A 24,562-nucleotide genomic window follows, 5' to 3' on the forward strand; every position below is an offset into this window, starting at 1 on the left:
TTTGAGAGATATTGACAACCGGTCTTGCCATCGATAGGATAAACAAAGGTTGGATCAGGATGTATAGGTGAGACTCAAGGAATTCCAAGACCAAAGGCTCTATCAGGTCTTCCAAGAGACTTTTACAATAACACACTTCTACAACTATCATAGCATCTACATTCTATGCTAACAAAACCTAAAAAACTAAATCATAACTATGTTACCTACTTATGCATGTCGAGAAAGAACACCCGGTTGCTAAATATCATTCAACAAATATTACAATCATGTACAAAGCTTACATACTTACGTTTTTGGTAATAATGGGTGTAAATATGGAGACAATGGTGGTTGTGGGCACCCTCATTCCCAACATATAATCATGGCATATGTTGGAACAATGTGGGTTCATAGGTAGCAACTCATTTGCCAATGGGGCACAAAAATCATAAATAAACTCTATGGAAATGGCCTAGGGATCGGGTTGGGTTGGTTGTTTAGTTTAGACCATTGCCTTATTAGACCAATAAGCCCAGAGTTCAACTCTCGACCCCGCCATCTCCTTAAGGGAGGGATACAAAAGCACTTCAGAGATGATAATTAAAGAAATTATGAGGTTGATATGAATCGCTCTATGAGGATCAATGGCATATGGATTTGCCGTTCGCCAATCCGTTAATGGTAACCTAGAGGATCCTCTTCTTTTCCTTCAGGTTTTTAGTAGACCATGTCACAGGTAAAGCAAGGACAGGGTTCAACCTTTTCTCATGACTATCCAATGATATCTGGCAAGGAAACATGATATTTGAATACAATGAATGCATGGAATTAAATTTAATTAGATTACTTAAACTAACATTAGTATAAAAAACCAAGTACCACAAGGATATCCTCATCTGTTCCAAAAGTCGTGCGAGCTTCATCGAGCGTTCGTGAAGATATCCTCACACATTCACTATATATATATATAGATGACATACAAAAAAAGGTTTAGAGTTTAGAGTACTTCTAAGTTGCTAGTTTGAAGGACTCCAAGGTATAAAAAATAAAGGAGATGGATATACCTAGAACTTGCTGGATCCTGAATTTCAAACTCCTCTGAGTCCATGTCATAGCCACATATAACCACATAATGCCCTACAAAATACCAAAACATTATTAGGCATTAAGGATAAGAAAAAAAAAACCGTGTAACAACATCCATCAACGGTCAGATTTTGTAGTATAATAACGACTGATAATATTAGGCCAAAAACACCAACATAACCCGTAACTTGTTGGGTATTTACAAAAATACCACCAAGTTTTCCAATTAAGCAGAATACCTATCAGCAGTATAAAATTACTGCTATATAGCAGCATTCTGGTTTTGTTTTTTAGCATAGGGGTATTCTAATAAATACCTCACAAATTGAGGGTACTTTGGTATTTTACTCTATTCATCAGAACAATAATAATTACCAATATACCCTGTTGCCAGACCACAACAATTTGACAAGCACAGTTCCTCGAGCCAAGGGTAACTACATTTCAATAAAAGTTTCTTTTCAAAAACTCTCTTGATCAACTGATGGAATCATCAAAGGCCATGCATCATATGATAATATGGTCTATCGTTTACCTAAGCTTTCTTTTGTCAACCAATGCAATTGCAAGGTGTCTTCCAGATAAAATGAGCATAGAAAGCTCATGTGAGCTTATTGATCTTCTCTGCATCAACAATAGAGGGATAATGTAGAAATTTAAGAACAGGAAAAAATGTAGTTGTGCTCATACTCACACCATTATATATGGATACAAAGATGTTAAATTATCCAAACTTGATGAAATGCTCTCTATCAAAGTATCTTATATATGCAGAATATAATAAAAGTGAATTTTTTAATGAAAAATCATCATCCAAAAAGTTTTAATTCAAAAACTCTGTTTATTCTTATATATGCATATCCCAAACAAACAGCTCTAAGCGATATGACATCAAATTAGGCTTTGAAAAAAATCTTATTTATCCTGACTCATCTGGTTTAGATGATCAAAGTCATCTTAAACATACAAACGTATGATGTGTATTGTCTATATTTTATATGGTATATTAGAGAGGGTGATTGGCCAAATTTTACAACCACGAGAATTCAATCAGCGTATTCTTTGCTTCAAGCAAATTATATTAAGCAAACCATCAAAATGTAGAGTTTAAAACATGTGGGAAATTATTTTTTTGCACATCTAAACAACTACATTAATATTGAAATAATAATAGTAGCTTCAACATAGATATAGATAAAATTGAGATATTTCAAAATTACGAGCTACCTTGAATATCTCCAATGGGCATCTTTAGGCATGATGGCAGGATAGAAAAAAAGAGAATTCCAGAAATTGGATCAAGTCAGCAAGAAAAATCAGGATATGCAGTAAATGCTAAAACTTAGTCTTATCCTGAAAGAAAGGCCTTTATAACAAGTTTTACACAGTTGTATTAACAACAGATTACAGAACTAAACAATTGAATTTCTTCTATGATTGTTGCCTTTTTTAATGGTTCCTGAGGCTAAATAACAAAATAATCCATGTTAAACTCCAGGCTTAGTTAGTAACCTTCACTAACATTCAAACAACAATGTGGAAAATTAGAGAACACAAAAATACCTCGAGCTGAATGCCAACTTCTGGAGCCTTCTCAAACAGCTTGTTAACACGTTCCCCATCTTCTTCCATGTTTTCCTAATTATGTCAAAGTGGTTAATGAACTATGCAATCACAAAGTAATGGCTATGGGATATTCAATAGATACCAAACAAATTAAAAAAGAGAGAGAATCAAAAGTTCCAAATACATTGACAAAAACTTAAGGAAGTAATGCATGATAGTAATAAGTTAGAGCATTCCTGTATTTATAACATTATTTTTTCTGATAATATTGCTAAGATTAAAAAGTATCTAATTTTCATTTTCTGTCGGCTTTGAAACGCATCATCTCAACAGGGATAGAGAGAGAGAGAGAGAGAGAGAGAGAGAGAACATATAGCAACAGTCAGAAATGTTCCAAAGCTTCAACTTGATCTTTTTTATCACTTCATTTATACAGAAAATTAGGATTCTGGCATACCTTATAAAATGTTTCGTCAACAAAGTTTGGATTTGCTCCTATGGTAACTGTGAGAAATACTACATCCACATCAAAAAGGCGCAAGAGATGAGCCAAATCAACAGTCCAGATGCTGCAAGCATTCCAAATTAAAGTAAATATGTCCAGTCAATAAAGTCATGATTCATAAAAAGAACTTTATACACAAAATAGAAAAGGAGGTGGCAAATCAAATTTATCCATATATTCAAATTAACTTTGTTACATGATTTCTATGCATCTTCGAGCATATGAATTACAAAGGAATAATGGAATTTGTGTTCTTCCAATAATGGATAGTTCAAATGCCAAAATATCCAAAGGAACTATGCTCAGTAATACCTATTCAATAAACAGCAAAAGGTTGTCAACCCCCTACTCAACCATAAGGTTCAATTTTTATTTGTTTTTTTTAGGCCAGTATGAGTTTTTAAGTTTCAGGTTCGTCAAAAATTGGTGTTTTTTAAACCATCTATGAAGCCCAGTAGCTCCAATTTACTAATCTATCTGAGTTTAGTAATGAGGGATTTATATTATTTCATGTTCTAAGAATATCCGTTTGTTTTATAACGGTCTTCAATGGTAAGGTACACATTTCTTCTTCTTTAGTAAATGTTGATGACATATTTTATATCCAATATCTTGTACATGTGAGCATCGTCCATCTATACACTGTATTTATGCTGGAATAATATATAATACAATGTTAGCCATAGCAAATCCTTGAGACTTGTAAAACATAAATAAGAAATTCCGTTTTCAGTCTCTATGATCAAGTAAGTTATCATAATCAATTTTGATAGAATCAAATGTTAGAATAAGGCAGCATTTTGATGTGCATTCAATGTATAAGACAGATAATCCATTAGGGTTTTGATTATTACCTAGATGTACAGCAAAGCTCGCCTAAAGATCGAATATCATGCCCTTCAATGCCGAGTGTCTTCAAGATCATCAAGACACAAGCTAATCCGCAGTCCCAACTGCAGAGCTGTTGAACATGAGGAACCTACGAGAACAAAAACAAAAACTGTCAGCAGAATACCAAATCCAAAGAGCATTGTGAGGCTCAAACACATATTTAATCACATGTAGCAGTTTGAGGGTTCGGTGTGAAGCTTGATGAATGAATGCCAAGTTTTATTACCTTCAGTTTCAAATTTCAGGCTTTTAAGTGAGCATATCATACACATATCTGCATGTATACAAATACATATGTATCTGCATTCGCATCATAGTATAAAATACAAACCTTGACAAAGTGAGCTCGAGGAAGAGGGGAGGTAATGTCCATATTCAAGAGGCGAGCTTGTGGATGTGGTGATGCAGAGACCCACCCAGCATTCTCTGAGGAGGAAAGTCGTGAAGCACGAGATCGCTCTGTTACTCCCAAATCCATGATCCCTAAACCCTAACCATAAATCTAACAATTTACCTTCCTTAACCTCTCAGTTCCACCGTTGTCTCTCAACCAACCCTACCCATTACCCTAATCTAATTCAACTCAACGTTCTTTCAAGAGAAATGCTTCTTCATCACGAATGCGGTCATCTTTCTTGTTGCTGTCGGAGCTTCATCAGCCCCATCACCCCTAACTTCTTCAGAATTCCGCCAGAAAAGCACTGCTATTTCAACAAAGAATAAATTGTGGCCACACTCTTTCTCTTCTTCTTCTTCTTCTTCTTCTTCTTCTTCTTCTTCTTCTTCTAGTACTATTACTACTTTGTTCGTTCTCTGATTCTTCTTGATCTTGTTCCTTTGGACCCAATCTCCAACCCCAACCCTAATTTCAACAGAGCTCCACCACCAGGAGAGCAATGCGTCTGTCTGTCTCTTGGTCAGCACAAGGATGAAGGAAAAGAGATGCAGGGGAGGGGGTAGAGAAAGAGAACAGGGGGGACCCATGCCACGTGGACACCTTGGATTGGCCGGGCGGAAGGCATTCGGACGGCTCGTGGTGCGGTCCGGAGGACATGTCAAGGCAGCCGTCGGAATCGTAAAAAGATGGTGGCCCTGCCACGTGGCCACTTTGGATTGGAGGGGCAGAAGGCATCCGGATGGCTCGTGATGCAGTCCCGAGGACATGTCATCGCAGCCGTTGGAATCGTAACAAGACTATATGTCCATGTGATATGCACCCGAACACCCACCCAATAGACCCGATGCTCCGGCATTGCATGTTTTTGTGACCCAAAAGACTTTGTGTCCATATGCCTACAGATCTCACCCCGATGACCGATCAATCCCTTAGCAATACAATGAATGTGGGTTCAGTGGTGGTTTTCGTGACCCAAAAGATTGTTTCCATGTGACTACAAATCTCATACGATGACCAGTCCCTTAGCGATCCAATGAATGTGGGATTCATCCATTGGTGGTTTTTGTGACCCCAAAAGACTATGTGTCCATGTGCCTACAGATCTCACACAATGACCAATCCCTTAGCAATACAAAGAATGTGGGATTCATTGGTGGTTTTTGTGACCCCAAGACCCTGTTGTGTCCATGTGCCTGTAAATCTCACATGATTATGTGATCCCTTAACAATACAATAAACGTGGGTTTAGTGGTGGTTTTTGTGATCCGAAGACTTTGTGTCCATGTGCCTACAAATCTCCAACGATGACCAATTCCTTAGCAACACAATGAATGTGGATTTCATTTGTGGTTTTTGTGATCCCAAGACCCTCTCCTCTGTCCATGTGCCTACATATCTCATATGTTGACCATCCCTTGCCAATACAATGAACTTGGGTTCAGTGGTGGTTTTGTAACGACTCTGTGTCCATGTTGTCGAATATGGTCTTATAATGGATGTATTCACATTACCTTCTTGGACAAAGTAGTTTAGGTTATTCCTTTGTAAATAGCATAAAGGGCATTTGCCCTAGCTTGGTTAGTATATAACCAACTTTGTATCCAGTTTGTTCTCTCATTCATTATTGCTAATATATAAATTGTCTTTGTGCATCTCTCTCTCTCTCTCTCTCTCAAGCTTCCATTCTATTTGTTTTTCAACGCGCACAATGTGCACCATTGCTATAGACAATATCACCATCTTGAAAAAGGAACTCAAGGCGACTATTCCCAACACATGTGCCTACAGATCTCACGACGATGACCAATCCCTTAGCAATACAATGAATGTGGGTTTCGTTGGTGGTTTTTGTGACCCCGAAACCTTGCGTCCATGTGTTTACCTATCTCACACGTTGACCAACCCTTACCAATCAGCGTTGTTTACATACACATATTTAACATTTAAGTACGCATAATACCTCATAATTTGTATAGTATGTACTATACCTCAATGTTGTTCAACCAACTATCATGTACATTTGTCCAATACGGTATTTAACGTACATTTGAAAAAATAGGCATAATACGTATTTATAAAAAAATGTAAGTAAAACCCCAACAAAAAGCAAAAGAAAAAAAAGATTTTAGTGAAAAAGAAGAACAGAAGAGATGACGACGAAGAAGAAGAAGAAGAAGAAGAAGAAGAAAAGAAGACAAGAACCTTTCCTAACTCCGAGTGTATAATCGCAGAAGAAAGAAAAGAAGATAGAAACCTTTCTTGAGTGTGATAATCGTAGAAGATAGAAAAAGAAGAAGACAAAGACAAAGAAGAGAGAAATGAAGATAGAAACCTATCCTCGGTGTGATAATCGTAGATGATTCCTCAAGCTATAAAGGCATAATCGCAAATAATTACAATTTGAAGTAGAAAACCGTGACACACACTTACACTGATTTATAGAATAAGTGAATGTTAACATCCATATTATTGCAAGTATTTTAGGATGTGAAATGTTCAAATGTCTTATATGCATTTTAGGATGTAGAACTATAATGTAGATCACAAAATTGTGTAAACATAGATGCTTTTTACAATATTACAATTTACAAATATTTTTTAGAAAGGTAAATAAATTTCAAATTCTAGTAGTATTTAACGTACTATACGTATTTTATGTATTTAACATATTAAAAAACATATTTAACATATTTTTAAATTGGGAGGTACTATACGTGTATTAATACGTTATATACGTATTGTATCCATACCGTATCTAACGTACCTAACAACCTTGTTACCAATACAATGAATGTGGGTTAGGTAGTAGTGATTCATGAGGATGGTGTTTGATTCGAACTCAAACCCCCTTCAAACGTGAGCCACCTAATTAGCACATTCCAATCAGTATTGTTCTTTGCTTCATAAGCCAATGATGTAATCAATTCATTACCTTTCTCTCTCTCTCTCTCTCTCTCTCTCGACTTATTGACGCACTATGGCAATGTGCAAGAAAACCTTGCATGTTGATCATGTCACAAAACCTTCATGCCTCCTTTTATTGTTAGTCTCTAAGCTACACGATGTTATGGTTTGTGGCTTTGAAGGATCTAACGAAAATGTGGTGCACTCCAAATCATCCAATGGCCAAGTCATGACTCAAATCTATAACAATCACAATATTCGTGATTCATAAATGAGTATTGACTCACTTATTTCTACTAATTACAACACTCTCTTATATTGGCCAATGAGATGTTGATTGAAGATGAGCAAAAGCTTCTCTTGAGAGTTCATGAGCACCATGCAAATAAAACAAGGATGTGCTATGTCACCTACCCAAATTAGTCAATGTATTGACCAACAAATGGAGAACATAAGGATGGCCTAGCCTTGCCATTGGGCACATTTCACAATATTGCACATGATTTTGTATTGATAACTTTGTACTTTTGGCATATTCCCAAGTAAGACCACAAAAGCTTTAAGTATGGTAAATAGTTATTGTGTACAAATTAGTCTACCATACAAAGACCAAAGTCTTTGTGGTAACCAACTATTTCATTTGAGAGTTGACAAGGAGCAGTGTACTAAAAAAACATGAGGCAATTGACAAGATTCACAATTTCAAACCATGTGCTTGTACCTTCTACCATTGTCATTCTTATTACATGCATTACCCATTACCTTTACTTGAGTTAAATTATATTTTGGTACTTTGGTGACACCATATATTCATATGCCAATGATCAATATGAGCTTCAAGTTGAAGATATTACCAAATTTTGATCATCACAAGTTTTTTGAGAACGTTCGATACAATATATAGAGACCGTAGACAAATGTCATATTTAAAGTATTCATGTTGACAAAACCATTAAAGAGGGGCCAACAAAGCATTTCAAAGATTTCATGCATTATTATCAGTTTGAAAGAAAAATCAGAGGCATTCCTCTTTTTCAGACTCAAGAGGATTACTTCAATGAATGTGATGGCATATAGCCATCTTAAGACTATGAAATGCGCCCCTTCATACAAAGGAGTCATAATTCATTAAGCATCATATTACAATGTATAAATGATGGTTGGCATCATTGCTCTTACGGGAAAACAAGCATGGCCAACATTGGGTTTAAAATAAACCTCTTGGTCCCCAATCAAATTGGGCAGTCGGAGTGATTAATCTCATTATTTTTGTTTCGTAATGAAACAAAGCCATGATTGTGTCTGATGGTTTAAAAGAAGGGTATTTTTGTGACTTGCCTCTTCGTTTAAAAGAAACTCGGCTTTGCCATCAGACTTAGTACGATTTCTTAAACATATGCCATTTTAGTTGCAATTGGATCCATATCGGTGAAACACCACAAACACCGCGATTTAGTTTGGAATCAAACACATTGAAATGGACTTTCTTTAGGACATCAAGCAGCACTCTTGTTGTTACTGCCGGAAGTAGAACAGGAATCGCCGCCAATGGCACAGTATTTGCCAGTGCATGAGCTTGCTTGAGATGAGCATCCGCAACTGATGCGACTTCATATACAGCCTCGGCTAAGCTTTCACTATTCATCCTTCGATAAATATCCTCTTGAGAAACCCCATGTTTCGCCGCCACTTCTATAGGTATATAAGAGCGCCGATACAGACTGTGGTGATAACTCGACTTGAGTAAGAGGGAAATACCCTCAGCTTTGCCTATATGTGAAGCTGCATGATCAGCCGAAGTTGACCTTATTCCTGCTGCCTCAAGTGTGAGGTAAAGTAGTGCCGAAGCGGTGTTCTCGGCATATTTTTCGACATCTAACATTGTTTTGGGCGATCCTTCAGATTCGAGGTCATTTTGCCTTGCATCTAGGAGCCGTGTAAACCAATGTTTACTCAGTTTGTGCTCTTTTACAGCAACACTGAGGGCTGTGACCACCGGATGTTCTAATGTCTTTCCTTGATAAATCCCCGTCACTGCATCTCTCCACCACTGAAGCCTCATTAATGCAAGATTTAACTCTTTCGCGCTTTCGAGGATACGAGATGTCTCGACATTAAATGCACGTAATGTGAATGCCGCCGTGCGAACCCCGACTGGAAGATGGAGAGATGTCAAGTAATGCACGTAGTCATGTTTATGAACCTCATGGACACAATACGATAGAGCATTCCGAATTCCAGAATTTGCGGACATTAGAAATGCTCTTTTAGAATCCTTGACTTCTTCTGCACAAGTTTACAAAATCAGAAGTATATATCATCACTTCTGACAACAATTTTGTGTTGTCGTCTGAAAAATCAAGATTGGCTTCTATATGTTACGATACATTCTTCTGTTTCACAAAGAAGGCATCCTTTCTTACCTAATGCAATTACAAAGAGTCAAAGAGTCAAGCTATATTCTATATGCTAAGATACAGGCTGCAATTTTTAAGCTTTTATTAAGAGAAGAAAAAAGTCAAATGATCGCACACTGAAAATGAACAGTCTTCTTCTTCTCGGAAACACGTGCAAAATGGCTTATGATTTCAAATGAATTTTATCAGTCTGATGAAGCAAAAATTACATGAAACGCATATTGCAAATGGCAACTTTTTATCTGCAGAAGCTCATTCAAGACACACACACATACACAGAAAATAACTGATGATTTCATTTATAAATTTCATCAGTCTCATCAAGAATAAGAAACATGAAATGCATATTGAAAATGGTGGCTTTTTTTCTGCTGCAAGTAATTCAACACACACACGCACACACAACATGGGTGATGCTTTTATCTGGATTTTATGAGTTCGATTAAGCAAAAGAAACACAAAATGCATACTGAAAATGGTACTTTTTTCTGTAAAAAATTGTTTAAAACGCAAAAAAACTAAATGACTCATGATGTCACATGACATTCCTCAGCCTGATCAAGCAAACCCAACATGAAATGCAGACGGCAAATTGTGCCTTTTTCCTACAGAAACAAACAAAACAAACAAAAGGGCTGATAATTTCATGTGAATTTTAATTCGGGCAAAAACAACATGAGAAGAATGCTGCAAATGCTCCATTTTTATCGTTCTTTGCTGGATTACTCAGAAGCTCCTCAAAAAACGGGAAACGAAGGACTGCTTTCCGCATCGATTCGGCTTCCCAATTTCTCACAACGGAGTCAACAGCACAGATCAATCAAACAGGGAATCCAGGGTAAGGAACGGTTGGTTCGCACATATCCATTAAGCTTCCCAATTCCCTCACAAGGGAGGCAACGGCAGGTAAGAATCCAACAGGCCAAAAAGGAAGAGGCAGAAGAATAAAAAACAAAAACTAAAGAGCAGAAGAGAGAGAGGTTTAATGGAGATCGTGATGTAAAGGGAGATGATGAAGATGATTATGAAGAAGAAGAAAGACTCTTACCTGATAGTGATGACGCAGAGCAGAAGAACAGGGTCCTGGAGGAGCAGAGAAACAGTGTCCTCGCTGCTACTACTGTTTTCGAAGGTTAAGGGGGGGGGGGGGGGGGGGGTGCAAATATTAATTCGAAAAATACCCCTGCTTCTGCTGCGGTAGTTTTCCAATATCTCCTCTGTATACCCCTACCGTACAGAAGGAAGAAGAATGACGAATGACGAATGTTGTGGTTTTCCAATATCTCCTCTGTATAGCCCTCCCATACAAAAGAGAATGAGAAGACGGAAGGAGAAGAATGAAGATTGAAGAAGAAGAAGTTCAACCCACCCACCCCCCCAAACATGGCCCAAGTATCGGTCCGTCAGGTGCTCTCGTTACCTCCTCCTATTGGGCTCCATCCCAACCATAACATAAGTTTTCATGGCACCACAAGGCATCCCCATGTATGAGTTGACTCTGGTGTTAGTATATATCGCCTTGCATGATGATGACAGGACACACGTGTCAAGAAAACCCTGACTCTGGTTACCTCCTCCTGTTGGGATCCATCCCAACCATAACGTAAGTTTCCATGGCACCTTGAGGCATCCCTATATATAAGTTGATTATGGTGTTAGTTATATATAACCTTGCAAGATGATGACAAGACACGCACATCAAGAAAACTTTTGTACTTAGGTCCCATGGATCAATATTGGCCTCTCTATGAATGCTACAAATATCCATCTTTACCAAGTTCTCGACCTTTTGTTATTGTTCAACAATTGGAATGGAAATTTTCCTCACAAAGCATGACCTTATGCATGTTATTCCCATTGAACTTGACCAAGAGTAATTCAAAGTGTGTGATTACTAGGCTTATCAAGCATGTCCTTTGGGATGAACCACTTCATTGAAATGCCATTGTCTCGTGCACAACATGGATAGGTTAAGCAATTCAGTCGTATGAATAACCACATTCCTTTCTATATATTAAGCTCTCTCTCTCTCTCTCTCTCTTATGAGTAGTTCATTCATTTAATGTTTGATGAGAGAGAATGTGAAGACTAAACCGTTTGAAGCATTGTAAAATTTAAAGGTTATTTAACAAATATGTTTCAAAGTAATGATTATTACCTTTACAAACATGTACCCAACAACCACATACAATCACCATGATGCATGGAACCCAAAGTTTTGTGGAGTACCAATGGCTAGAACATATGAAACCAAAAAATCGTGAAGTACATGATTACGTCCCATAATCACAACATACTAAAGCCCAAATTTGTGGGGTACCATTATCATTAGAAATTAGAATAAATATACATGTACGCGCGAGAACTTATGATTGTGTACCATTACCACTAAGATAAGGCCGTGATGTGCACAAACCAATGACTTCATACAATTATTGCTATGATATTTGCATGTCGCACATGATTTGACAATACCATGTTACCACTCAGTGTAAAACCACAATATGCATGAATAGATGATCATGTACCATTATCACTACAACAAACCACATGGGATACATGAAAAAATGACTGTATATAATATATACCACCGTGGTAAGCCCATCAAGTGAATGAATTGATGACCACGACCATTCCCATCATGGTAAGTACATCATGTACATGAATCAACAACGAAGTATCATATTACCATTGTCGAAAGTGCATGGTAAGTAAAGTAGGCCAACGTTACAAATTTTCTCATTGTCGAAAGGCATGATATACATAAGCTGACGATGATGACCATGATTGCATATCCTATCGACATGACTAGGAGAAGGCGACCAACATGCGTGCTTGAATCGACAACCACAAACCATGGGCATGGATGAACCAACACACAAATATTGGTGTAGGTAGCATTACGGGCATGGATGGGTTCAAGAAGGGGGGTTGGGGGGGGGGGGGGGGTCACGTATAGGTGACCCCAATGCGAGTGATTATGGGTGAGTTTACATATATACATCCATGTATCATACATATATGTATGTATGGTATTAATAATTATATGTATATGTATGCATGTATGTATGTATGTCATTCAAGTTTCAAGCCGAAGAAAGAAAAGCTCTTTGTTGTGCTGAGGACGGAGGGGTAGATTTGGGAATTAAAGGAAAATTGAGAAGACAGAAGAAAAGGGAGGTTTTCCGAGGTCTCTGGTGCTGTCACTCTGTTTCTCTGCCTCCTCCTGCTCCGATTGATCCACCATCGATCGATCGCAGCCATGGAATGGTCGTGACCGACACCCGGCGCCCCTTTGCTTCAGCAGCTTCAAGCTGTTACACCAGGTATGTGTCGGAATTCTGCATCCCTCATATCTCAGTTTCCATACGCATACACACACATGCATCCGTATACCTTGGATATGGCGACCCTAGGATTTCACACAGGAATCTCTAGTTTATGTATGATACGCGTTTCTCTAGGTCTCTCTGGTCGTTAGCTCCGTGTACATGCATATGCCGTTTTCATCATCATCATCGTCGTCATCTTTTTCATATACAGGCTTATTCAAGAAGCTTGATAATTTCACACAGGAATCTCTAGTTTATGTATTATACGCGTTTCTCTCGGTCTCTCTGGTCTTTAGCTCTGTGTACCTGAATATGGCGTTTAATCTTATACAGGCTTATTCAAGAAGCTTGATAGTTTCTCTCTCAGGATACATATACAGGATTGTTCAAGAAGATTCACAGTAAAATCAGGCGATCTCTCTGCCTCTTTCAGATTGAGGAGGGATTTATTCAAGAATTGCAGTTCTTTTGGTCTTAGTTTCTTTTTGAGATGATTTGGGTTTGAACAGTAATTCTGTAAAGTTTCTTTTTACTTCTCCGACTTTCCAAGGCTTATTTCAAGAAGTGAAGATAGCTTTCTGAGGAGATTAGGTCTTCATTGTAAAGGAGACCATCTCTCTCTGAGCTTCAGGAGATATTTATCCAGGAAGCGCAGGTTTAGATATCCATTGTCATCATGAGATTTCCTGAACATCAAGAGAGACAAACCTAGATGAACAGACAGATCTAGTGACAGGTTTTTGAGAATAAGGTTTTCTCAGTAATCAGGCAGTCAAGCCAAATCAAGCAGTACAAGTCTCTGCAGTCAATTTATTCAAGCGGTTTCCAATCTTAAGGTGGCTTATTCTATAAGTCTCAGGTTTTATAATATCTTTTTGTGATTCTATTATCTTCGGAAGCTGGAGTTTTTGCTGCCATTTAGGTGGTTTTTGAAAGAAGAAAAGGTATTTTGATGTTATAACCAAAATATTAGGATTTCTGCAATTTATTCAAGAAGCTTCTTCATAAAGGAGTTACTCGTTATATGGTATAACTTTAAATTCTCCATTGTCTAAAGAAATCAAGTTATCTGCAGCTAGTAAGGGAGTATTAGAAGCTTCTGGATATGTTTAATCAAGAAGCTCACTGTTGTTTTGATATAATGAAGAGATAAGTGAGGGTTTCTACAGTCATTCAGGGGAAATTTTTGATAGTTTAAAGTGGCGCAGATCTTTTTTATTAAATAGCCTGAAGATTCTCTGTCAATCCTGGAAATTAGCTTTCTGGTTTCCGAGCTTCAAGAGATTCCTGAGTCAATTTCACGAGAGACAGATTTTTTTAGATTTTGGATGAGATTCTCCATTGCTAAAGAGATTAAGGTTTCTGGCTTTTTTGATCTGGTATGAGACTCTTCATTGTTGAATGAGGTTAGAATTTTTGAAGTCTTCAATTTTGTGCAAGATTTTCCACTGGCTAAGGAGATCAGGTTTCTCCACTGCCTATTCTGAGGGAGATTAGAGTTTCTGCAGTATTTTCACCAATTGGAGAACCTTCAGAAAGATTTCAGGGTCTTGATTGTGTTGAGAGATATAAAGGTTTTATTCAAGCATTTTTTACGTGGCCTATTCAAGCAGTTTTCAGGCTCTTGATTTAGTTGGTGATATCAACTTCTTATTCAAGAAGGTTCCAGTTTTTTGATTTAGTAGGCAATATCAACCTCTTATTCAAGATGATTCTAGGTTTTTGATTCAGATGGCAATATCAACATCTTATTGAAGGAAAATTTCAGATGGCTTAATCAAGAATTTTGAGGTTCTTGATTTATTATTTGCCATCAATTTCTTATTCAAGAAGTGTTCAAGACTCCGATTCAAGTCTTTTGGTATCAAATCTTATTGTGTGAAGTTTTCAGGTGGCATATTCAAGAAGTTATTCAGGTTTTTGATAGAAGTGTTTCGGTATACATATATATGTCTACAACGTGGATATAATAGAAGAGTATGTGCATGACTTGCACCTTTGTGCAGCTCACCTCATGGTCTGGTTTGAGCCCCCCATTACTGTATGGCCAGCAGTATAAATCTGGAAATGAATTGGCTACCTCTTCAGAAGAGGAAAGGTGGCCCTGTTGGTCTCAGAAACCTTGGGAATACTTGCTATCTCAATAGTGTTCTCCAATGCTTAACATATACACCTCCGTTGGCAAATTTTTGTCTTTCAAGCAATCATTCCTCTTCATGTTAGTGAGGGTTACTATTGAAGTAGCATTGAGCTTTTTGATTGTATAGAGGGAAATTTTGTTGAAATAACCCTATTGTTCTCACGAAATCCCCATAATAGCTTTCATTGTTCAAAGTTCTCAAGGTCCCATGGGTCATGTTTTGCCCCCCCTCCCTGAGGATGTTAAAACATCATTATATGCAGTTCCTGTGTGGTTTTTAGATAGAGAGAACTGTGGAGAGGGAAGAGTATTTTGAGAATTTCAGAAAATGAGGGTATATTGATATTATGAGGGCATTTTGGGAATTTTGTCGAACATTAGGAATATTTTGGTAATTTCCCATGAATATATACATTCTGGGCCAGATGTTTGATTTCCATTTATCTTGAACTATGCTTTATTAGGTGATTTGGTTGATGGAAATATGGTTTGTGCCTTTTGTCTTGTCGAGAAAAGGATATTTCGCTCTTTAACAATCGAGTCTACCTCTGATTCTCCTTTGAGAATTTACAACTGTTTGGCATTGTTTGCCAAACACTTCCGACAAGGGTGGCAAGAGGATGCTCATGAGTTCCTCAGGTATGTTATAGAGGCATGTAACTCTGTTTGCATAAAGCTTCATAAACTGCTATCTTCTGCGAAGCTGAGAACGACAAAGCAAGATTCTCAAAAGAAATCAAAGGATGAACCGCGCACTATCGTGAAGGACATTTTTGGAGGTGTTTTGCAAAGTCAAGTAAAATGTCTATCCTGCAGTGCAGAGTCCAACAAACTTGATGATATCATGGATCTTAGTTTGGATGTGTTTAAAATATCCTCCTTAAATGATGCGCTGTGCCGATATTTTCAGCCCGAAATTCTTGATGGAAGCAACAAGTACAGATGTGAGAAGTGAGTGTATTAATGTACCTTATTTTTTTCAATGAAAGCAATAAGCTACATTATGAGTTCTTTCATGACTGAAACCCTGCTTTAATACTTGTGGTTAATTTCTTTCTTTCAATTTTCTTCTCATTGCACAATGTGCGCTATTTTTATTTTGATCTTGTGAACTCATACGTATGTAGTACAATGCATGTTTTACTGTGATTCAATGCCGTGTCTTTAAATGTGCTGTATGATAATGCCTTCTTCTGAAAACATGCTCAATCTTCAAAGTTGTGTATATATGCATACCCATGAGAGATATTTGTGGATTGTCTGTAGGTGCAAAAAGCTAACATCAGCACGCAAGCAAATGTCAGTATTTGAGGCTCCCAATGTTCTTGTCATTCAGCTCAAGGTAAATGCTCAAAAAATAGACCTTCCATTAGGTTTGTTCCTTTACATTATGTTACACAATTGTTTCAACAATGTATACTTGATTCTTTAGAGGTTCGAGAATATCTATGGTGGAAAAATAGACAAACATATTAGTTTTGAGGAGCGGCTGGACCTCTGCAGTCACTTGTGCAAAGACAGCCAGGTAATGATATGATATTTAAGCTTATTAGAACCATGCAGAATTTTGTTTCATATCTTGGCGAAGCAAGTATAATCATTGAATCAGAGTATTTTATGTGCCTCTAATCGGTCTTTATAAGATGTTCTTCATGTCAATTGGGCGATAATGTAAAATATAAAGCTTATTATTATAGTGCAAATGTTGTCATGTATGTAAATACAGATTTATTATCTGACCCACTCATCTGTACTTGGTTATCCTCCCTGGCCTGTTCATGTCTTTTCCTCAAGTCCATCCTCTTCAAGCTTGCTCGTTCTTTTCTTCATACCCGAGCCCACTCGCTTGCCTGCTTTTTCCTCATGTCCATCCTGGGTTAGCCTGTTTGTTCTATCTGAGCTCACCTATCCTCTCATTCAGCCTTGCCAACCCCAGTCGTCCTCTCTTCCATTGTCTCTTAGCCTGCTTGTACAAAGGTTCAAATTGGGAACAATACAGCACCATATATTATATGGGTTTTCTAAACCGTGGACAAATTAGTTGCATGAAATGCTTGTTTTTAATTGAAAGAACGAAGAGACAAAAAACATTGTTTCTAGAAATGAGTAAGACTTGTAAGGGACAGCCTTAATTATTTAGTTTGGGCATTAGTGTCTGTGCATAGATAGGCAGGGTTGTGAACCCATCTGCACATGGCAGTGTTTGTTAGAGAGGTTGGACCTTGGAATGTCATTAATATGCGGCCAAGTAGCTCACTTTTTTGGAAATGCTTCTGCAGTCTAGGGAAGGAGGAGAGTGTTTCACCATGAAAGGAGTCTGTCTCATCACCGTAAATGGTTGGAATAATCAGCTGTATAGTTGGATTCTAGCTACATGATTTAAAAAACTTTGACTGTAGGTTCATATCTTGAGTAGAATGCTGCTAGCTAGTGTATAGCAGAAGATTATATTCCAATGTTCTTGTCATTCAGCTCAAGGTGAATGCTCAAAAAATAGACCTTCCATTAGGTTTGGTCCTTTCATTCAGCCGTGTTTGTTCTATCTGAGCTCACCCATCCTCTCATTCAGCCATGCCAACCCCAGTCGTCCTCTCTTCTATCGTCTCTTATCCTGCTTGTCCAAAGGTTCAAATCGGGAACAATGAAACAGCATATATTATCCAGGTTTTCTAAACCGTGGACAACTTAGTTGCATGAAACGCTTGTTTTTAATTGAAAGAACAAAGAGACAAAAAAACATTGTTTCTTGAAATGAGTAAGACTTGTAAAGGACAGCCCTAATTATTTAGTTTGGGCATTAGTGTTTGTGCAGCCATAGGCAGGGTTGTGAACCCATCTGCACATGGCAGTGTTCGTTCGAGAGGTTGGACCTTGGAATGCCATTAATATGTGGCCAAGTAGCTCACTTTTTTGGAAATGCTTCTGCAGTCTAGGGAAGGAGGAGAGTGTTTCACCATGAAAGGAGTCCGTCTTGTCACTGTAAATGGTTGGAATAAGCAGTTGTATAGTTGGATTCTAGCTACATGATTTAAAAAACTTTGACTGTAGGTTCATATCTTGAGTAGAATGCTGCTAGCTAGTGTATAGCAGAAGATTATATTCCATGGCAGTATCAAGGTCTTTAAAGGCATTTGAATTAGCTCTATAATAAATGTAAATTACCGTCTTTCCCTGTATTGTCCGCTTTTTTTCAGTTTCATGCACTCTCACTCTTAATGTTTGGATTATGGCAATGGTGCATGTACCCATGCTATTATTAACTCAGTTATGCCCTTGTTTGAGATTTTCACAGTTTTGATAATAGAGATCACACTTGGATGAAGTCATATCCTTTCTTATTGTTTAAACTTCTCTAGCTGTTGTTTGACTATTGAATATATGACAGTCCAGAAACTATAACGAAACAATATTGTGCACTATATATCTTTTTTTCTCTATCATGTTCCATACTGTTAAATTCTGATTTGCATGTAGGATCAAAGGACAGAATATCTTCTATATGGGGTTATTGTCCATGCTGGCTATTCTCAAGACAGTGGCCATTATTATGCTTTTGTTAAGGTATGCCAACATACAACCTGGTAATGAACCAATGTGCAACTGTTGTTCAGTATGTCGATGTCTCTGTAAATTGTGATGATGCTCATGTTTCATGTTTCCTCTTCTCATTCAGGATGTCAATGGAAAATGGTTTTGCTGTAATGATGCTCATGTTACATCTGTCACTTCAAAGGCAGTCCTTGCAGAGAAAGCTTACATACTATTTTATGTTCGTCAAATTGCAAAAGATGAACTTAAAGGCTCAGAAATTCATAAAAATGGCTCCATAGCTGCTCCGATAAGGGAATCTACTTCAAAGTTGCAGGTTTCAGTTGGGAAACAGAATGGAACCATTGATACATGTAATGGGGCTATTGGTGATGGTAAAATGAATGTAGTTCCTGTTCAGATGAAAGATACTACGAAATTGCCAGAATCAGTTATGAAACAGAATGGAACTGTTGACAAATTGCATGGTGCTAATGGTTCTTCTTGTAGTGCTGACCAAGGTCAAGGTGTCCACCATGTTAGGTTCAACATTGTGAAGCCTGTACCCAATGGACTGAATTGGAAAGTTGCAAATGGAAGAGCTGACATTTCTTCTATTGGTACTAACAGACATTCTAATGGTAACCATATTTTGTCAAATGGAAATTCCAATCATGGTAGCCACAAGAATGACACTGGAGACTTTTTCAACAAAGAACAAGAAAGCTTGAAGCACATGATACCTGATCATGAGCATCAACAAGGAAATGGTAAACTTTTGAATGACATTAAAGTAGATGCTGATCAAAGAGCAGAGATGGAGCCAAGAATCGTAGAAACTTTGGCTATTTCACCAACAGCCACTGGGATAAAAAGAAAAATAACTGATGAACACTCTGTTAACACTACGTCTTGCAGTGATGGTCAGTCAGAGCCATGCATTGCAAATACAGCAAATGAACATGCACTTGGTGAACGTCTGCCTATGGAAAAATCAAAGCTCGAGGGGCTCAAGCTGTGGTAAGTTTGAGGCTTGAGCATCAACTATGTTGACTATTGAAATCCTGTGAATGAGATCTAAGCTTCTCAAGTATATTATACAGGCTTGCATCCGATACGCGCGACCTGCTACAGCGTACAGGGTGGTGTGATATGGTACGTGACTCTTTTCGTCTTATTAAAAAGGCACGTTTAGAGAAAGAGGCCACGCTTGAAGTTAGGACGAAGGAAAGTGTGAGGTATGTAAAACACTTTCTCTCTCATGTATAAAGTAGGCATACATTTGAGCAAAAGCCATCGTTATGACCATGTGTATAGTTGTCCAGCATGCATTTATTGTTGGAAATCATTGTAGGAATATTAACATGTGAATACTACATTGTACATTGATGACAAAAATGTGTGTACTGCATTGGATTCAAATTTTTCTCAGCCAATATATCATTTATTTATTTATACTTCTAATGCATACATAGTATGGAATCTGCTTTATAGTTAGTATCAATGTCACTGCATGTCTTCAATGAGTGAAACATTTATTGGTATTTAATTTTTTTGTTCTGATTTGCAGTAGTGTTGCCTTTGCAAGTGTCCATGACTCGTTGCGACAAAGGGTTCCCAAAGAAGTAAAAGAACATTTAGTTGAACAGTTGCAAGCTCACTTTGCAGCTCAAAGGATGAAGAAGATATGAGCATAATAACGGTCACACTAGAGTTCTGGGTTTTTGGCTTATGCCTAAACTATGAACCAGGTACAGAACTTTTTGCTGAATTGATCTTTCAAAGTATATCCTGTATTTCTAATAATCTTAAAAGCATAAATCTCCATTCCTGAATTATTTTGGCAGCGAACTTGATGACTATGAATGGAGTGTGGGATAGAAGTAGATGGGGATTCATGTGATTGAGATTGAAAAAAAGAGCATATGCAGTATTGCCCAGTTTGGATAATCGTTCACAAGCTCTCTTGGCAAATGTCAGGGGAAATGCTCAGCATTACCAAATCATATGTTCAGGATTAAAATTAATGCCATTGACAGATATCTTTTTATTCTGAGTGGAACTTATGCTCCTTACGATTTCTGTAATTAGAAGCCAGGTTGGGCACACACTATCTGTCCTATACAAAGTTTTCTCGAGAGTTTGTATTTGTTTCAAAGATAGTGATTTTTATGGAGTTTGCCCTCTGGATGATTTATTCTTTGTTTTGTTTTTGGAGTTGTACGAGGATGAAAGCTGTTGTGGTACTTCGGATGATTATCAGAAACATTTTCAAATTGTGGTTCACTCGACGCTGGTGCATTTTAATGACAGCCTGGAGCTGGGACCAGGATCCTTATTTTCCACGATTCTAGCCTAAGCTTTTGCAAAGTCATCGAGGTCTAGACATGGACTAGGGACAATTTTTTAACCATATAACATAACAAAGGCCGTTTCCTGTCTCTTCAAGTTGCTTTGTATGTTTTATTAAATACTGACTTGTAGATGATGAGTTATTTTACTTGTTATGGGTCCTTGGCTCATTACAGGTATTGCTTATAATGCACATTTTTATTCAGGTGACCATTTCACCCGTGGAGAGGATCATGAGAAGGCTTCAGCAGAGGTAAGCTGATGAGAAGCCTCTCTGCAAAGCCAACATGGCTAGTACAATTTGTTCTATGAGTATGAAGCATTATATTTGAACAACATGTTTCTTTGTTGATTTTCACAAACAAATGAATTAACTATCCTACGCCAAGTTCTGCTACCAGGTATTATATGTGCCTCATCACAAGATATGGATGTTACCATGGTCCTTGCCTTAAGCTTGATAGATTAAAAGTATGTGTTCAGTGAGCAAGGTATGGTCATCAATTCACTCAATTAGTTTGGCTGCAAATTGAGGATAGCCTAATCCATCTCTATGCTGGTTAAATATTGTTTGTATTTTGTACTGTATCTGAAGGTGTACTTTTGGCTATAAATAGGCATTATGGTGAAAAACAGCAAGGAAAACCTCAAAATTTCTCTTGTTTGTTGCTTTGTTCATGTTTTTGTAAAACATTTTTATAGTTGCTGTACTGAAATTTGTCATGAACTTGAGAACTTGTTCCTATGTTTTTTTCTTTTATTTTTTGTATTATTTGTGAATAATACAAATATTTCATAATCTTGACTAAATGGAGTACATGTATGATTGGTGCTCGTGTTTCATTTTGAAAACCAAATTCATCAGAAAGCTGCACGAACTGCATATAAGTTGGAAGTATTAGGGCTCAGCAGTTGATTTGTTAATCTTTGAGATCTTATTTGAGGAGTTACTGTTTAATACTTGTTATTAAATTTATGTTTAGGACTAGGAAAAGAGGTTGGTTCTAATGGTAGGCGTTCCACATTTTAAATATTGATTTGATTTAAAATCAATACCTTCGTTACAGTTGCAACTACAGTGAATACTTGTTATTAAACTTACGTTTAGGACTAGGAGAAAAGGTTGGCTCTAATTATAGGCGTTCCACATTTTAAATATTGACTTTATTTGAAATCGAAAATTTCGTGAGTCGCAATTAAAGTAAACCTAACATTCGCACTAGAGTTCCGGGATAATAAATCTATTTCTTTGAGAAACATTGACATCCTCCAACATAATCGTACCCACGAAGATTTGCCGATCCACAATCCCTTGTGGATGTGCTCCACTTTCACATGCATGTGTGTAACTTTGCAACAGCGTTCCCAACTTAGGGTACATCATCCCTTTCACTAGCAACCCTTGTTTCCATTTGTTTCTCTCCCAAGATGTAATCATGCACTTCACCATCTAAGCTTTCCTTTTAAAGATTTAGGGTTGAATTCCCTAGTATTGATCGGTATTGTGATTTCGTTATTTGAATTAGGTAATTAGTGCAAAGTTGTTTCCTTAATTAAGAATTAGATTAGTTAATAAGGATTTCATCATATTGCAATAGGTGGCTACGAATGATTGTCACCCATTTGCTCCCATGTCATTGACAATGTCATATATATATGTTGGTTAAAATCCCTTGAATGATCTCAATGAGAAAGGAATTGGCAAAGTGGAGTGTTCAATAAATACTTATTAGGAATTTAGATTATATGCATTGTTTCATTACCTTTAAGATATATGATCTTTCCCGATATTCTTTCGTTGCATTTCTTATATGATTGAATCATGATGATCCACTTGTTTCCACAAGGATTCTAACATTTCCTACATCCACACGTAATATCCCCTTCAAAACAATCCCTAGGTGCAATATGGTGTCATATTGCCAATGACACATGATAAGAAACCACATCCATAATAAATGCATTCTCCCCTTACAATTTCTTTTTATGTTTATGGACCTCTCGTAGTGAAATGCAAATTTTGAACTCCATGTGACTCGTTTGTGATCTTAGACTAGGGAGAGATCAATGGGATTAAGGAAGTGAGGAAGAAAAGAACCTCACTAATTGTAATCACTTTTAAAAATAAAATATGGTTTGGGTTCATTCATGTGTGTGTATCACCAATAGCATCATCCTTCTAATATCATCTTTTTGACCCTCTATCTCCATTTATGAATAGAGACCCAACACTTTTCAACACACATGTAACACACTTTTAAAATATCATCACTAATTGTAATCACTTTTAAAAATAAAGTAAAATATGGTTTGGGTTCATTCATGTGTGTGTATCACCAATAGCATCATCCTTCTAATATCATCTTTTTGACCCTCTATCTCCATTTATGAATAGAGACCCAACACTTTTCAACAATTGTCTTTGTCACATGTATAGGCTTTCCTTGAAAACTTTGTATAAACATCATTCTCTACTTATCGAAAATTCACAACTAATGCTTCATTACAAAAAGGAAACAATAGTATAATAAAAAAGTGAACAGTATAATAAAAAAGTGAAAATCATCAACATTTCTCAATATAACAAGAATCTACTAAATCTTTGTGAGCTATTGATTTAAATTAACATACCAAGTAAGCTAGATTTGAACTATGATGGCCACCCCAAGTTGTCATAGAATATTACTTATGAACTTAATGCTTGCAATAAATAAAACTATTCTTAAAATTCATGAAAAAATGTTGATATAACAGAACATTAAAATCACAAATTTATCATCATTGTCAATTTTATGTTTTGTGCATTGTTTTGAGGGGAGTCGTTATGCTTGGTTGAGTAGTCATGTATAGAATTTGTTTGGTAGTTGCCTTGTTACAACTCAAACTTATTGCATTGAAGAAAAATTCAACAAAACACTTTTTTTTTGTAGTCCCAATCATGGTATGAACCATACGTACTATACGTGCATTCGCAATCGTGAATGTTTCAATCATTCGAGTAAGATAAACACCCTCAAAGAATGATAAATACCATACTTTTGGATTAACCATTTATTATGAGTTAAATAAACCTAAAAAAAGGAAAAATAGCAAAATAAAACCTTTAAAAAATGGGAAAAAACCCAAAAAAGGAAAAAACACAAGAATATTTCAATAACATTCGCATTCGTTTTCCAATGTTGGAAAACGAATGTTATGCTAGACAAACACGAATTTTACGCACTATGGGACTCCCAATGATTTATGTCAAATTTCAATATACAAAAGGTATTTATTTGCAATGAGTAGGATTGATATTGAGAATAAGGTAATTCAACTAGAGTTTAGAGAATTGTATGAGTACATGTCGGTGATATTACCTATCCTTTAAAATTAAGGTATGAAATGTACACAACATATTGAAACACAACACTCCAAACTACATATTATTATGAATGATAGGTATCGGATGATCCATCATGT

At 36.9% G+C, this 24,562-nt stretch overlaps 3 protein-coding genes across 7 annotated transcripts in view; 1 reads left to right on the forward strand and 2 right to left on the reverse strand.

The window, feature by feature from the left end:
* Positions 1-247: 247 nt before the first annotated feature.
* Positions 248-4,932, reverse strand: LOC147865907 (guanylyl cyclase 1-like). Of its 2 annotated transcripts, XM_087316238.1 has the most exons (10): positions 4,545-4,932; positions 4,362-4,469; positions 3,994-4,118; positions 3,092-3,203; positions 2,632-2,706; positions 1,604-1,692; positions 1,444-1,505; positions 1,047-1,119; positions 862-937; positions 248-767 (listed from the first exon to the last, which is right to left on the reverse strand). In XM_087316238.1, the coding sequence occupies exons 2-10, from the start codon at positions 4,401-4,403 to the stop codon at positions 669-671; spliced, it is 753 nt and encodes a 250-aa protein (XP_087172364.1). In that variant the 5' UTR covers positions 4,404-4,469; positions 4,545-4,932; the 3' UTR covers positions 248-668. The 2 variants fall into 2 exon arrangements, with proteins under 2 accessions (XP_087172364.1, XP_087172363.1); XM_087316237.1 differs by having other exon boundaries at positions 4,362-4,932.
* Positions 4,933-8,303: 3,371 nt separating this feature from the next.
* LOC147865908 (Terpenoid synthases superfamily protein) lies at positions 8,304-10,845 on the reverse strand. The gene is made up of 2 exons (XM_087316245.1): positions 10,797-10,845; positions 8,304-9,611 (listed from the first exon to the last, which is right to left on the reverse strand). Exon 2 carries the CDS (start codon positions 9,583-9,585, stop codon positions 8,707-8,709), a length of 879 nt encoding a protein of 292 aa, XP_087172371.1. The 5' UTR covers positions 9,586-9,611; positions 10,797-10,845; the 3' UTR covers positions 8,304-8,706.
* Positions 10,846-12,893: 2,048 nt separating this feature from the next.
* The window catches only part of UBP25 (ubiquitin-specific protease 25), a 47,238-nt gene continuing 35,569 nt past the window's right edge, over positions 12,894-24,562 (forward strand). For 2 of the 4 annotated variants that reach the window (XM_087316242.1, XM_087316244.1), the window contains exons 1-9: positions 12,894-13,074; positions 13,461-15,298; positions 15,685-16,171; positions 16,487-16,562; positions 16,653-16,745; positions 18,695-18,781; positions 18,894-19,768; positions 19,852-19,986; positions 20,319-20,499. In XM_087316242.1, the coding sequence (XP_087172368.1) occupies positions 15,124-15,298; positions 15,685-16,171; positions 16,487-16,562; positions 16,653-16,745; positions 18,695-18,781; positions 18,894-19,768; positions 19,852-19,986; positions 20,319-20,439 (2,049 nt within the window). In that variant the 5' untranslated portion in view covers positions 12,894-13,074; positions 13,461-15,123 and the 3' untranslated portion in view covers positions 20,440-20,499. Of the gene's footprint in view, positions 13,075-13,413; positions 15,299-15,684; positions 16,172-16,486; positions 16,563-16,652; positions 16,746-18,694; positions 18,782-18,893; positions 19,769-19,851; positions 19,987-20,318; positions 20,500-20,595; positions 20,944-24,562 lie in introns of those variants that run through there. The other 2 variants (XM_087316243.1, XM_087316241.1) reach the window with 2 other exon arrangements.

Source organism: Azolla caroliniana, unplaced genomic scaffold (assembly GCF_043228905.1).
Source record: "Azolla caroliniana isolate FFs.n. ecotype wild unplaced genomic scaffold, voAzoCaro1.0.p SCAF_3, whole genome shotgun sequence".
Lineage (NCBI taxonomy): Eukaryota > Viridiplantae > Streptophyta > Polypodiopsida > Salviniales > Salviniaceae > Azolla > Azolla caroliniana.

What these genes read in the sequence shown, in the direction of transcription:
- LOC147865907 (XM_087316237.1), bottom strand. Translation starts at nt 4,508, where the DNA reads ATGGATTTGGGAGTAACAGAGCGATCTCGTGCTTCACGACTTTCCTCC. An exon ending in GAGCTTTGCTGTACATCTAG is followed by an intron (nt 3,204 to 3,993) that starts GTAATAATCAAA and finishes GAATGCTTGCAG; the next exon opens with CATCTGGACTGTTGATTTGG. An exon ending in TCTGGCAACAGGGTATATTG is followed by an intron (nt 1,120 to 1,443) that starts GTAATTATTATT and finishes GGTATTTTGTAG; the next exon opens with GGCATTATGTGGTTATATGT.
- LOC147865908 (XM_087316245.1), bottom strand. Translation starts at nt 9,585, where the DNA reads ATGTCCGCAAATTCTGGAATTCGGAATGCTCTATCGTATTGTGTCCAT.